This window comes from Hyla sarda, chromosome 2 (assembly GCF_029499605.1).
Source record: "Hyla sarda isolate aHylSar1 chromosome 2, aHylSar1.hap1, whole genome shotgun sequence".
NCBI lineage: Eukaryota > Metazoa > Chordata > Amphibia > Anura > Hylidae > Hyla > Hyla sarda.
This window is the reverse complement of record NC_079190.1, coordinates 25,512,770-25,528,141: the sequence shown is the minus strand read 5'-3', so window position 1 is coordinate 25,528,141 and position 15,372 is coordinate 25,512,770. Positions and strand designations below refer to the sequence as shown.

Genomic DNA, 15,372 nt, shown 5'->3' with positions numbered 1-15,372 from the left:
CTGCTGTGCTTCAGGTAAGCACAGCAGAGTCAGGGAGGAAGTGAATGCATGGTGAGTGAGGGCAGGCTCAGTGCTTGGCTCGGACAAGCCCCTTCCTGAGAAGTGGATGTCAAAATGAGTGAGCAGCAGAACAGAGGGATTTGTGAGCCAAATACAGAAGCTAGACACATAAAAAGTAACAAATAGAAACATAATTTTTTTCTATGATATGAAAGGTACACTTTCATTCTTCAGACAACCCCTTTAACTCCTTCCTGCTATAGGACGTATGCACACGTCCTAGCGACCTTCCCAAAAAAAAAACTGTTTTATCACCAAAAAAGATAAAAAACACAAATCATATACATAGTAGGTATTGCCACGTCCGTAATGACGTGTACTATAAAACTATAATGTAAATTATCCCGCACGGTGAATGCCGTAAAAAAAAAGAAAAACATCAAAAAAAGCACAAAATTCACCAATAATTTGCCATAATCGTACTGACCCACAGAATAAATATAACATCACTTTTACCGCACAGTGTACACCATTAAAAAAAAAATGTAAAATTTTTTTTTCCAGTTTTTCACAATATTTTGGAGTTTTTCACAAAAGATGCTGCATGTGTCAACAAAAATGCACCACTTATATAAGGTACAATATGTCATGAAGAAACAGTCTCAGAAAAAGCGTTCTAAAGCTATTACCATTTAAAGATACATGTCAAATAAAAAAATAAAAAAAGAGCCTAGTCATTAAAGGGGTTCTCCACCATAAGGTTATTTTAGTACGTACCTGGCAGACAGTAATGGACATGGCTTAGGAAGGGTCTGCGCTTGTCTTGGGGATAAATGGCTATGCTGTGACATTACCATAACACTGTGGCTAGCTTTCTGTGAACTTGTATTTCCTGTTTTCAGTTTTCTTGTTTGACTACAAATCCCATAATTCCATTTTCCTCCTTCCCACACATCAGCCACCCCACCCATTGAAACATAAATGCGCTGCAGACCTGTGGTTTTCAATCAGGGTGCCTACAGCTGTTGCATTACTTGCAGATTGCTCTCTCCAACCATTGAAGCAGACAGGCTCCCTGTCATCAGCTGACTAATGAGTCAGGTCTCGACCACATTGCAAGCTGGGAAAATCTGAGACAACAGTCATTTTGTATGCTGGTAAAAATAAATAGTGGGATGAAAATCACATAAGAATTGTGAGAAAACCGTCACACACAGGTACAGACACTATATTATGAACTACACTAACTTCACAGCCCCTGTAGCATAGTCAAATAAAAAAAATAAATCCTGGAATACCCCTTTAAGGTAAAAAAAATAACAAGTACATTAAAGGCTTCAGATGGGCAGATGACTCATCTTTGTGCTACTAGCGCCCCTGATATTTCTATTTCCTAGGAGTTGGATAAGATTAATGTTTGCTGAGCTTTGTGGCACTTACTGTATGTTGTGTCGAGTGCACTTACCTGTAGGTCATAATTTGCTGGAGAGTTGATGTCTGGAGAAGGTTCGGCCGTGGAGGACACTGAAGATTTTGTATTATCTGGCGCTGACACAGGCTTGGGCCTTCTAAAGTACAATTCATTCTGACAGTGACAAGCTCACTCCGGTGGAAAACATTATTATTATTTTTTTTTTTTCCAAATCAACTGGTTCTAGAAAATTATACAGGTTTGTAAATTACTTCTATTTAAATTCTTAATCCTTCCTGTACTTGTCAGCTGTTGTATGCTCCAGATGAAGTTATGTAGTTCTTTCCAGTCTGATCACAGTGCTCTCTGCTGCCATCTCTGTCCCTGTCAGAAACTGTCCGGAGCAGGAGAGGCTTGCTGAGGGGATTTGCTCCTGCTCTGGACAGTTCCTGACATGGGCAGAGGTGTCAGCAGAGAGCACTGTGGTCAAACAGAAAAAAAAATTACACAACCTCCTCTGGAGCATACAGCAGCTGATAAGTAATGGAAGGATTATGATTATTAAATAGAAGTAATTTTCAAATCTGTTTAACTTTCTGGCACCAGCTAATTTGAAGAAAAAAAGAAAAGAAAAAAAGTTTTCCACCGGAGTACCCCTTTAATACACCAGTTCCATTTCCAGCAAAGATCCATGGGCGGAACACTAGAGATAATTACATGAAACACTTTCATTACCCTAGACCACCAGAGATACCACTGTGGTGGCCCACGGGTGTATGGCGGGACCACGGGTGTAGCGGTGTGAGTGGTGGGATCAGATGGTATTAACTATTATTGTTCGTGACGCCAATGTGGTTTACGGGTTCCGAAACACCATACGCCCGGATTCTCCGCTATCCCAGTTGCTAGTAGTGAAATGAGAGTCCACAACCAGCTATGGTCAAACGGAGGATTTACTGAGTATAAGACCGATGGAATTATCTTCACAGCTAAGGCCAGATTTGCCAGAGAGGTGGCCAGGACCCAAGATTGGACTTGACTATATGCAGGACTTGACTAGTTTCAGTGACAGCAGACATAGACTTGAGACTTACTGGAATGACTGTAGCTTTGGGGTCTTCCAGATGCTGATGACTTGCACTGAGATCTGTACTTGCTGATTCTCAGCCAAATACAGAAGCTAGACAAATAAAAAGTAACAAATAGAAGCATAAATTGTTTTCTATGATATGAAAGGTACACTTTAATTCTTCAGACAACCCCTTTAACCCCTTCCTGCTATAGGAGGTATGCATACGTCCTAGCGATCTCCAAGACTGCCGCGGACAGCTCAGGAGTTCAGCGGCAGGACCCGGCTGTCAATCAAAGCCAGAGTCGGGTTCCGGAACACCACACGCCAGGATTCTCCACTATCCCAGTTGCTAGTAGTGAAATGAGAGTCCACAACCAGTTATGGTCAAATGGAGGTAAAGGAAGAGAGAGAATTGTAATGGCTGCCCCTCTATATAGTGGGGGGCTGGACTAAAGCCCATTGGTCAAGCTGAAGGTCATAGATTAAGCTGGTGCTCTCTGGGAGAACAAGTGACAACAATTCATGTGACAACATAACATACCACGTGAAAGCTTACACAGGTCCTTGAGACCTCCCACAGGTCCTCTGCTCTATCTATACATTAGGAGACTGTCTAGGCATTAAAGTGATATACACAACATTCTGGGAACAACAGGGGGAGACCATGCAGGGGAGCCCCCAGGTCACTGAGGGTCTCAACCGGACAGGGCCTAAGGGTAGTACAGGACCATGGCCTGTACTGGGACATCACACTGCCAGTAACCCTTTACTGCCCTAAACCACCATGGATACTGACATTAAAGGGGTACTCCCGTGGAAAACTGACTGGTGCCAGAAAGTTAAACAGATTTGTAAATTACTTCTATTAAAAAATCTTAATCCTTCCAGTACTTTTTAGGGGCGGTATACTACAGAGGAAATGCTTTTCTTTTTAGATTTCTCTGATGTCATGACCACAGTGCTCTCTGCTGACCTCTGCTGTCCATTTTAGGAACTGTCCAGAACAGGAGAAAATCCCCATAGCAAACATATGCTGCTCTGGACAGTTCCTAAAATGGACAGCAGAGGTCAGCAGAGAGCACTGTGGTCATGACATCAGAAAAATCTAAAAAGTAAAGCACTTCCTCTGTAGTATACAGCCCCTAAAAAGTACTGGAAGGATTAAGATGTTTTAATAGAAGTAATTTACAGATCTGCTTAACTTTCTGGCACCAGTTGAAAAAATTTCCACAGGAGTACCCCTTTAACTCGTTAAGTCTCTTGAATCACTTTCAATGTACACCAGACCCCAATAATCTTGGCAGTGACTCCTTTTAGCACCTAGCCCACCAGGGACTCTAGCATTTACCTCTTAGGCGATGTTCACACGGTGTAAATTCCGAGTGTAATTCTGCAGGAATATTCAGCTAGGAAATGCGCCTTAGCTAGACCAGGACTTTCTTCATAGTCCGGGGAATGGAGGAATGTTGGTACTTACAGTGGAGTATTTAGGCCTGTGCTGCCCTAGATCTGACTAAACTCATCCACCCCCGTAATAAAAATGTACCTGGTCCTTCTATTGAAGACCGCACCTCTGAAAATGACGCCCCTTTCTCTTTCTAAGTCCTACCTTTTGGGGGAGGGGTTTGTGGGCTAGTTTGAGGGTGCCAATGTGTCAGTGTTTCCCAACCAATGTGACTCCAGCTGTTGCAAAACTACAACTCCCAGCATGCCTGGACAGCCTTTGGCTGTCCAGGCATGCTGGGAGTTGTAGTTTTGCAACAGCTGGAGGCACACTGGTTGGGAAACAATGACTTAGTAACAAGCTGAGCATCGCCGCCAGCTCAGCGTCATCCATTGAGGAGAGTCTCCGCCATCATCTGCCAATTGTTAAACGTTGGATGATGCCCAGCTGGCAGCCATGCTCGGCTTGTCAGGTGGCTGTCTCCGGGAAGAGTGTAGCCCAAAGTTGGTGGCCGCTGCCGAAATTTTTTTTTAAATAATCTGCTCCCTAATAAAGTGCTGCTGCCCCATGCCTGGGCCTTATAGACCTAGTTAAAGGGGTACTCTGGCGCTTAGACATCTTATCCCCTATCCAAAGGATGGGGATAAGATGCCGGATCGCGGGGGTACTGCCGCTGGGGACCGCCGTGATCTTGCATGCCGCACCCCATTTAAAATCAGTCCCCGGATCGTGTTCGCTCCGGGTCTGATTACTGTCGATCACGGGGCCGGAGCGTTGTTATCCGGCCCCGTGATCAACAGTAATCAGACCCGGAGCGAACACGATCCGGGGACTGATTTTAAATGGGGTGCGGCATGCAAGATCACAGGGGTCCCCAGCTGCAGTACCCCCGCGATCCGGCATCTTATCCCCATCCTTTGGATAGGGGATAAGATGTCTAAGTGCTGGAGTACCCCTTTAAAGCTAAAGGGCTGCCTTAGACCCCACAAATATTTTGTCCCTCAAACACCATGGAAACAACCTTTTTTTTGACAGGTTGGCAACGTATACCCCGATCAGAGGTGTAACATGTAGCTTTTGGGTCCCAGTCCTATCATGTGTAACAGGGCCCCATGTGTACCATTTGCCATTTATAATACTGGTGTCTTTTTATGGGGCAGAGGTGTCATGGGGCTCCGTCAGCCATCAAGGCCCTGGTGCGACTGCTACCTCTGCACCTGACCCTAATTGTATGGGGTGAAACGTAATGGTAACATAGGGGGAGATTTATCAAAACCTGTGCAAAGGAAAAGTTGCCCAGTTGTCCATAGCAACCAATCAGATCGCTTCTTTCATTTTGCAGAGGCCTTGTTAAAAATGAAAGAAGCGATCTGATTGGTTGCTATGAGCAACTGGGCAACTTTTTCTCTGGACAGGTTTCGATAAATCTCCCCCATAGGCTTAGTCGGATGATTTGAACATTTAAATGGGACAAAATTAGCATAAAATAGAAGAATTTAGGGGTCAGGCATATTCCTCTTCACAGCACTATTAAAGGGGCACTATCCTATTATAGGGGCTGTCCAGTTAAAATTATCTTATCCCTTATCCGAAGAATATAGGCAATAGGTATGTGATCTCAAGATGTCCTACCTCTGGGGGCACCTCCGGCGCCCCATTATGGACCCCCCACGATCAGATACTTATCCCCTATCCTTTTTTGCTGGACAACCATTTTAAAGGGGTACTCCAGTGCAAAACTTTTTTTTTAATCAACTGGTGCCAGAAAGATAAACAGATTTGTAAATTACTTCTATTAAAAATCTTAATCCTTCCAGTACTTATTAGCTGCTGAATACTACAGAGGAAATTATTTTCTTTTTGGAACACAGAGCTCTCTGCTGAATCACGAGCACAGTGCTCTCTGCTGACATCTCTGTCCATTTTAGGAACTGTCCAGAGCAGCATATGTTTGCCATGGGGATTTTCTCCTACTCTGGACAGTTCTTAAAATGAACAGAGATGTCAGCAGAGAGCACTGTGCTCGTGATGTCAGCAGAGAGCTCTGTGTTCCAAAAAGAAAATAATTTCTTCTGTAGTATTCAGCAGCTAATAAGTACTGGAAGGATTAAGATTTTTTAATAGAAGTAATTTACAAATCTGTTTAACTTTCTGGCACTAGTTGATTAAAAAAAAAAAAAAACTTTTTCACCGGAGTACCCCTTTAACCCCTTAAGGACCGAGCCCTTTTTCACCTTAAGGACCGGAGCGTTTTTTGCAATTCTGACCACTGTCACTTTAAACATTAATAACTCTGGAATGCTTTTAGTTATCATTCTGATTCCGAGATTGTTTTTTCGTGACATATTCTACTTTAACTTAGTGGTAACATTTTATGGTAACTTGCATCCTTTCTTGGTGAAAAATCACCAAATTTGATGAAAAAAATGAAAATGTAGCATTTTTCTAACTTTGAAGCTCTCTGCTTGTAAGGAAAATGGATATTCAAAATAAAACATTTTTGGGTTCACATATACAATATGTCTACTTTATGTTTGCATCATAAAATTTATGAGTTTTTACTTTTGGAAGACACCAGAGGGCTTCAAAGTTCAGCAGCAATTTTGACATTTTTCACAAAATTTTCAAACTCGCTATTTTTCATGGACCAGTTCACATTTGAAGTGGATTTGAAGGGCCTTCATATTAGAAATGCCCCATAAAAGACCCCATTATAAAAACTACAACCCCCAAAGTATTCAAAATGACATTCAGTAAGTGTATTAACCCTTTAGGTGTTTCACAGGAATAGCAGCAAAGTGAAGGAGAAAATTCAAAATCTTCATTTTTTACACTCTCATTTTCTTGTAGACCCAATTTTTGAATTTTTGAAAGGGGTAAAAAGGAGAAAATTTTTACTTGTATTTGAAACCCAATTTCTCTTGAGTAAGCACATACCTCATATGTCTATGTTAATTGTTCGGCGGGCGCAGTAGAGGGCTCAGAAGGGAAGGAGCGTCAAATGGTTTTTGGGGGGCATGTCACCTTTAGGAAGCCCCTATGGTGCCAGAACAGCAAAAAAACACACATGGCATACCATTTTGGAAACTAGACTCCTCAGGGAACGTAACAAGGGGTAAAGTGAACCTTAATACCCCACAGGTGTTTCACGACTTTAGCATATGTAAAAAAAAATAATATTTTTTTTTACCTAAAATGCTTGGTTTCCCAAAAATTTTACATTTTTAAAAAGTGTAATAGTAGAAAATACCCCCCAAAATTTGAAACCCAATTTCTCCCGATTCAGAAAACACCCCATATGGGGGTGAAAATTGCTCTGCTGGCGCACTACAGGTCTCAGAAGAGAAGGAGTCACATTTGGCTTTTTGAAAGCAAATTTTGCTCTGGGGGCATGTCGCATTTAGGAAGCCCCTATGGTGCCAGAACAGCAAAAAAAAAAAACACATGGCATACCATTTTGGAAACTAGACCCCTCGGGGAACGTAACAAGGGGTAATGTGAACCTTAATACCCTACAGGTGTTTCACGACTTTTGCATATGTAAAAATTTTTTTTTATTTTTTACCTAATATGCTTGGTTTCCCAAAATGTTAACATTTTTAAAAAGGGTAATAGCAGGAAATACCCCCCAAAATTTGAAGCCCAATTTCTCCCGATTCAGAAAACACCCCATATGGGGGTGAAAAGTGCTCTGCTGGCGCACTACAGGTCTCAGAAGAGAAGGAGTCACATTTGGCGTTTTGAAAGCAAATTTTGCTCTGGGGGCATGCCGCATTTAGGAAGCCCCTATGGTGCCAGAACAGCAAAAAAAAAAACACATGGCATACCATTTTGGAAACTAGACCCCTCGGGGAACGTAACAAGGGGTAATGTGAACCTTAATACCCTACAGGTGTTTCACGACTTTTGCATATGTGAACATTTTTTATTTTTTTTTACCTAAAATGCTTGGTTTCCCAAAATTTTTACATTTTTAAAAAGGGTAATAGCAGAAAACACCCCCCAAAATTTGAAGCCCAATTTCTCCCGATTCAGAAAACACCCCATATGGAGGTGAAAAGTGCTCTGCTGGCACACTACAGGTCTCAGAAGAGAAGGAGTCACGTTTGGCTTTTTGAAAGCAAATTTTGCTCTGGGGGCATGCCGCATTTAGGAAGCCCCTATGGTGCCAGGACAGCAAAAAAAAAACACATGGCATACCATTTTGGAAACTAGACCCCTCGGGGAACGTAACAAGGGGTTAAGTGAACCTTTATACCCCACAGGTGTTTTATGACTTTTGTATATGTAAAAAAAAAAAATTTTTTTTAACCTAAAATGCTTGTTTTCCCAAAAATTTTACATTTTTAAAAAGGGTAATAGCAAAAAATACCCCACAAAATTTGAAGCCCAATTTCTCCCGAGTACGGCGATACCCCATATGTGGCCCTAAACTGTTGCCTTGAAATACGACAGGGCTCCAAAGTGAGAGTGCCATGCGCATTTGAGGCCTAAATTAGGGATTGCATAGGGGTGGACATAGGGGTATTCTACGCCAGTGATTCCCAAACAGGGGGCCTCCAGCTGTTGTAAAACTCCCAGCATGCCTGGACAGTCAGTGGCTATCTGGCAATACTGGAAGTAGTTGTTTTGCAACAGCTGGAGGCTTCGTTCTGGAAACAGTGGCGTACCAGACGTTTTTCATTTTTATTGGGGAGGGAAGGGGGGCTGTGTAGGGGTATGTGTATATGTAGTGTTTTTTACTTTTTATTTTATTTTGTGGTAGTGTAGTGTAGTGTTTTTAGAGTACAGTCGCACGGGCGGGGGGTTCACAGTAGTTTCTCGCTGGCAGTTTGAGCTGCAGCAGAAAATTTGACGCAGCTCAAACTTGCAGCCGGATACTTACTGTAATCCTCCGCCCATGTGAGTGTACCCTGTACGTTCACATTGGGGGGGGGGGGGGGAACATCCAGCTGTTGCAAAACTACAACTCCCAGCATGGACGGTCTATCAGTGCATGCTGGGAGTTGTAGTTTTGCAACAGCTGGAGACACACAGGTTGTGAAACACCGAGTTTGGTAACAAACTCAGTGTTTTGCAACCAGTGTGCCTTCAGCTGTTGCAAAAGCTACAACCCCCAGCATGTACGGACAGCGGAAGGGCATGCTGGGTCTTGTAGTTATGCAACAGCCGGAGGCATACTACATTGGCTGGGGATGCTGGGGATTGTAGTTATGCAACAGCTGGAGACACACTGGTTTACTACTTAACTCAGTGTGCCTTCAGCTGTTGCAAAACTACAACTCTCAGCAGTCACCGACAGCCAACGGGCATGCTGGGAGTTGTAGTTATGCAACCAGCAGATGCACCACTACAACTCCCAGCATGCACTTTAGCTGATTGTGCAAGCTGGGAGTTGTAGTTACACAACAGCTGAAGGTACACTTTTACATAGAAAGAATGTGCCTTCAGCTGTTGCAAAACTACAAGTCCCAGCATGCCCATAAGGGAATGCTGGGAGTTGTGGTGGTCTGCCTCCTGCTGTTGCATAACTACAGCTCCCAGCATGCCCTTGTTGCATGCTGGGAGCTGTTGCTAAGCAACAGCAGGAGGCTGTCACTCACCTCCAACGATCCAGCAGCACAGGTCAGTCCCTCCAGTCCCCCTGGAGGTGGCTGCCATCAGCCTTCATAAGAGGCAATGCTCTGCAGAAGACCCAAAGATCTGAAGGAGGAGGATTTAAAGAGTACCTCTCATGATCTTGTTAAATTTTATAATCCCCCCAGTTCACTGCCCCCATCATGATAAACCCCCCCCCCCCCCCCGCCTTTATTTTTATTATTTTTTAGTTTTCTACTTTGATATTTCTCTGGATTTTCTGCTCAGTCAGATTCACAGACTGGGAAGGGGCGTTCCCCAGCAGGTGTGACATCATCTGAAGCCATACAGGGGAGAACTTCCTCCCTCACTCTGCTACTCACAGCCCAGAGCAGTTCAGTGTGAGATGAGCTATGATTGGCTAAGGCTGCACCCATCCCTTTCAGCACTCCAGACTGCATTTCTTGATTTTGGACTTCTACCAGGCCAGAAGGAGTCCAAAGTCTGTGCAAGAGATGGGGGGAAATGTGCTCTGGACAAGTAGGGAGACACCTAGTGACAGCTTTTTTTAAACACAAATAAAACATAGAATTTTTTTAAACCAAGTACATTAGAAAGATTTTTTATTTGCCATAAGGAATGCAATAGCAAAAATTAGTTCTAATGAGAGTGCCCATTTAAAACGCTGACGACAACTATTACATTCCTGAGCTAGACTACAATTTGCTTCTCTTTAATCTCCGCTTCTTTGAGCAGCTTTTTGGTGTTTTTTCTAAATGCTGGCGGTAAGACGAGCAGCCGGCGCATAGTTTACCAATAAATTGGCCCCAAGCATTCATGAAACATGGGACTATTGATTTCACATCCCGGCGTTTGATTACAAAGTACTGTAAATTTAGCCGCGAATTACTGCGCAGTTATTTACCGGGGAGCAGGATTCTTTAGACGAATGAGACGGGAAACAATGATTACTATAAAAAATACTGCGCAATTGTTCCAGGCGCTAATTAAATGAGGTGAGGAATGTATTTCTGGTATAACAGGTGTTCACGTAATTGCCTACCGAGGCCTCAGTCAGTTTAAAGCAGTGTTTCCCAACCAGGGTGCCTCCAGCTGTTGCAAAACTACAACTCACAGCATGCCAAGAGCCGTCCGGGCATGCTGGGAGTTGTAGTTTTGCCACAGCTGGAGGCACGCTGGTTGGGAAACACTGCTTTAAAGGAACAGTGTCAGCAAAGGGCTCAATAGCTTTTTCAAGGAGGGGAGCATTTATTTGAGTGATTTTGTCATTCTCCAGCTCATCATCCTTTCTGTCACCATCACAGTCCTGTAGAGGGAGTACTAGGGGTACTGGGACACACCCCTTCTTTTTCCATTTCTCCCACCATGTCATTCTGTAGAAGGAATCCTGCACATTGGCTTACCACAAAATAGCAAGAAAGACAGTACTTTCCAGGGTTGGCCCCTGTCTCTGAGGGCCATATAGCAGAGACCTATACCTCAATGGTCTCCAAACTGTAGACCTCCAGATGTTGTAAAACTACAACTCCCAGCATGCCCAAACAGCTGTTAATCTATCTATCTCATATCTATCTATCTCATATCTATCTATCTATCTATCTATCTCATATCTATCTATCATCTATCTAACTCATATCTATCTATCTCATACATATCTATCTATCTATCTCATATCTATCTATCTCATACATATCTATCTATCTCATATCTATCTATATGTCTCATATCTATCTATCTATTTATCTATCTATCTCTTAGATAGATAGATATGAGATAGATAGATAGATATGAGATAGATGATAGATAGATATGAGATAGATACATAGATAGATAGATAGATATGAGATAGATAAATATGAGATAGATAGATAGATATGAGATAGATAGATAGATAGATAGATAGATAGATAGATATGAGATAGATAGATAGATAGATAGATATGAGATAGATAGATGGATATGAGATAGATAGATATGAGATAGATAGATGGATATGAGATAGATAGATATGCGATAGATAGATAGATAGATATGAGATAGATAGATATGAGATAGATAGATAGATAGATATGAGATAGATAGATAGATAGATATGAGATAGATAGATAAATAGATATGAGATAGATTGATAGATGAGATAGATAGATATGAGATAAATAGATATGAGATAGATAGATATGAGATAGATATGAGATAGATAGATATGAGATAGATATGAAATAGATAGATATGAGATAGATAGATAGATAGATAGATAGATAGATATGAGATAGATAGATATGAGATAGATAGATAGATATGAGATAGATAGATATGAGATAGATAGATATGAGATAGATAGATATGAGATAGATAGATATGAGATAGATAGATAGATAGATAGATGCACTTCAGCTACTGTACAGCACTCTGATGGACAAGAACTATATCTCCTGCAATGCAGCCTGCATTGATCCTGATGGATTCTGAGAAGCAACAAGTTTAAGTGGGCACTGTCACTTTAAAAAAAAAAAAAAAAAAAAAAAAAACCTTTTCATATGTTGTAGTGATATTTCAAAAGTTTTTGATCGTTCGGAGTCTCAGTGTTCAGACCCCAACCAATCGCCAGAAAGTGACAGAAGAAGAACGCACTAAGTGCGTTTTCTTCCTGCTCTGAGCCACGTGACCAAGACAAATGTACAATGTGTAGCTTCATGTCTCTAGGACATGTCAAATTTTTTTTTTTTTTTTTTTTTAAAGCATCAGGTACACTTGCAAAACTACAACTCCCAGCATGCCGGACAGCCGAAGGCTGTCTGGGCATGCTGGGAGTTGTAGTTTTGCATCAGCTGGAACGCTAGAGGTTAGAAATCACTGGACTAGGGCATAGACTATAAGATATAAACATTTGTCATTACAAATATAAACCACTATATTCTAAACATTCCCAAAATCGCGGCGTGCCGATATTTACTGTAAAAATTCGCATTTCTATTATTCGCGCTCAACACTACTGAACATCTGCATAAGAACGGAAGGGGGCCCCCCCACGCCCCCCCATTGGGTACATAGACATCCCCTGCCCTAAGGTCTACGTAAACCCATGTGATGTTTCAGGATCTGGAACTATTTCGGGCCGCACATTCCTAATCTCCGGTTATCCGTGTAACCCGCTGGGAAGCGCCGGCTTCTGACTGGCTCTTCGCTTTGATTTGATTTTTTCCAGAGCTCTGAAAATGATATGTTATAGAGCCGTGGAATCTGGGAAGCGGGCCGCGGCGCCCCCTGCTGTGACCAACTCATCGTTGTCAGGAATTATGCTTTTACGTAACATGTAGCAGAGCTGAATTTGTCTTTCAACTGCTCCGTTTGTACTATGAGTTATATTGTAAAAGGTGATATGTATCTACTGGACACTTTATTAGGTACACCCGTTCAGTCGCTTTTTAAAGGGGTACTTCGGTGAATACCTTTTTTCTTTTAAATCAACTGGTGCCAGAAAGTTAAACAGATTTGTAAATGAATTCTATTTAAAAATCTTAATCCTTCCTGTACTTATTAGCTGCTGAATACTACAGAGGAAATTCTTTTCTTTGCTGACGTCATAATAATAATAATAAGTCTTTATTTATTGTTGTCCTTAGTGGGATTTGAACCCAAGGCCCCAGCACTGCAAGGCAGCAGTGCTAACCACTAAACCACCATGCTGCCCTTAGCATACATCTGCTATGCACGGTTGCTAAAATGGACAGAGATGTCAGCAGAGAGCACTGTGCTCGTGATGTCATCAGTGTTCCAAAAAGAAAGGAATTTCCTCTGTAGCATTCATCAGCTAATAAGTACTGGAAGGATTAAGATTTTTTATTAATAGAAGTAATTTACAAATATGTTTAACTTTCTGCCACCAGTTGATTTAAAAGAAAAAAGGTTTTCACCGGAGTACCCCTTTTACACAAATAGCCAATCAGCCAGTCACATGTCAGAAACTCAATGATTTCTGCATGTAGACATGGTCAAGACAACTTGCGTAAAGAGGTACTCTGGTGGAAAACAATTCTTTTTTTATCAACTGGTGCCAGAAAGTTAAACAGATTTGTAAATGACTTCTATTACAAAAATCTTAATCCTTCCAGTACTTATCAGCTGCTGAAAGCTCCAGAGGAAGTTGTGTTGTTCTTTTCTGTCTGACCACAGTGCTCTCTGCTGACACCTCTGTCCATGTCAGGAACTGTTTTTTATTACTATTTAAAGGGGTACGCCGCCCCTGGCATCTTATCCCCTATCCAAAGGATAGGGGAGAAGATGTCAGATCACCGGGGTCCCGCTGCTGGGGACCCCCGGGGATCGCCGCTGCAGCACCCCGCTATCATTACTGCACAGAGCGCGTTCGCTCTGTGCGTAATGACGGGCGATACCGGGGCCGGAGCAGCGTGACGTCATGGCTTCGCCCCTCATGACATCACAGCCCGTCCCCTTAATGCAAGTCTATGGCAGGGGGCGTGATGACCGCCACGCCCCCTCCCATAGACTTGTATTGAGGTGGGCGGAGCCGTGACGTAACGATGCTCCGGCCCCTGTATTGCCCGTCATTACGTGCAGAGCGATCTCGCTCTGCGCAGCAATGATAGTGAGGTGCAGCAGCGGCGATCCCCGGGGGTCCCCAGCAGCGGGACACAGGCGATCTGACATCTTATCCCCTATCCTTTGGATAGGGGATAAGATGTCTAGGGGCGGAGTACCCCTTTAATGATCCCTGTTTTATGGGTGAACTTCCCCTTTAACTGTCTAACATTTATTTATTTAAATATGTAAGTATTTAGAACAGTGGTCTCAAACTGTGGCCCTCCAGATGTTGCAAAACTTCAACTCCCAGCATGCCTGGACAGCCGTTGTTTGGGACCTTTGGGGAATCAAACTGGGCCTAGATTGTCCTGTTGGACCAGTGGTCTTAAACTGTATCCTTCCAGATGTTGCAAAACTTCAACTCCCAGCATGCCCGGACAGCCGTTGGCTGTCCGGGCATGCTGGGAGTTGAAGTTTTGCAACATCTGGAGGGCCACAGTTTGAGACCACTGATTTAAAAAGTTATTTAAATTGTAAACTTTTTCTAATTTTTTTTTCTGTTTTTTTTTTATTTGTTGGTTTCCGCAGGAAAACATAAACATTGACGAGGCCTCGCGATGTCTGGTGAAGCACATCATCGCCAGCGAGAGCGACTTACTGCAGTCCGTGGAGCCGGACGTTGTTAAACCCCAGATGAATTCCTCCAAAATAGCTAGCTGTTCTGCCTGCTTTAAGCTCTAATGTGTATTATTATTTTGTGTTGCTTTTGGTTCGCTTGTTAAATAAAAATCCAATCTCCGTGTTGCGATGGCGGCAATGATTCCTCCCCTGACTCATCTCTCCCAGGGAACAGGTACTCTACCTACCTGCGTCTTGTCACTTGTCAAGTCAACAAACACCACGCGGTTAGAGAGTTTTAGGTTTACACCCCGGAACTAAGAGAAGTCACAAGAGATCATAAAACTGATGATTGACACAGAGTCAAACACAACTAATGAAAAATAAAAAAAGTTCTTCAAGCGCCATCTCTAGGATAAAACAAGGTACTGCGCTTTGTGAATAGAAAGTGTTCTTTAAAAGTTATGATCAAATATGCCAAAAGTGGGGTCAGAGGATTATTGTTATTAATTTATTTATATATAATAATAATAATAAGAATTATTATTATTATTTTATTTATATTATTATTAGCTATAAATAATTTAATATTAATAATGATTATTATTAATATTAATAATACATTTATATAATAATAATAATAATAATAATATACCTGAAATTATAATAATAATAATAATTATTATT

At 42.1% G+C, this 15,372-nt stretch overlaps 1 protein-coding gene across 3 annotated transcripts in view; it reads left to right on the top strand.

Annotated features, from left to right (window-relative positions):
- Window positions 1-14,875, top strand: part of RAB38 (RAB38, member RAS oncogene family) — an 82,993-nt gene extending 68,118 nt beyond the window's left edge. For all 3 annotated transcript variants that reach the window (XM_056561398.1, XM_056561399.1, XM_056561400.1), the window contains exon 3: window positions 14,656-14,875. In XM_056561398.1, the coding sequence (XP_056417373.1) occupies window positions 14,656-14,808 (153 nt within the window). In that variant the 3' untranslated portion in view covers window positions 14,809-14,875. The remainder of the gene's footprint in view (window positions 1-14,655) is intronic.
- The last annotated feature ends 497 nt before the right edge of the window (window positions 14,876-15,372 follow it).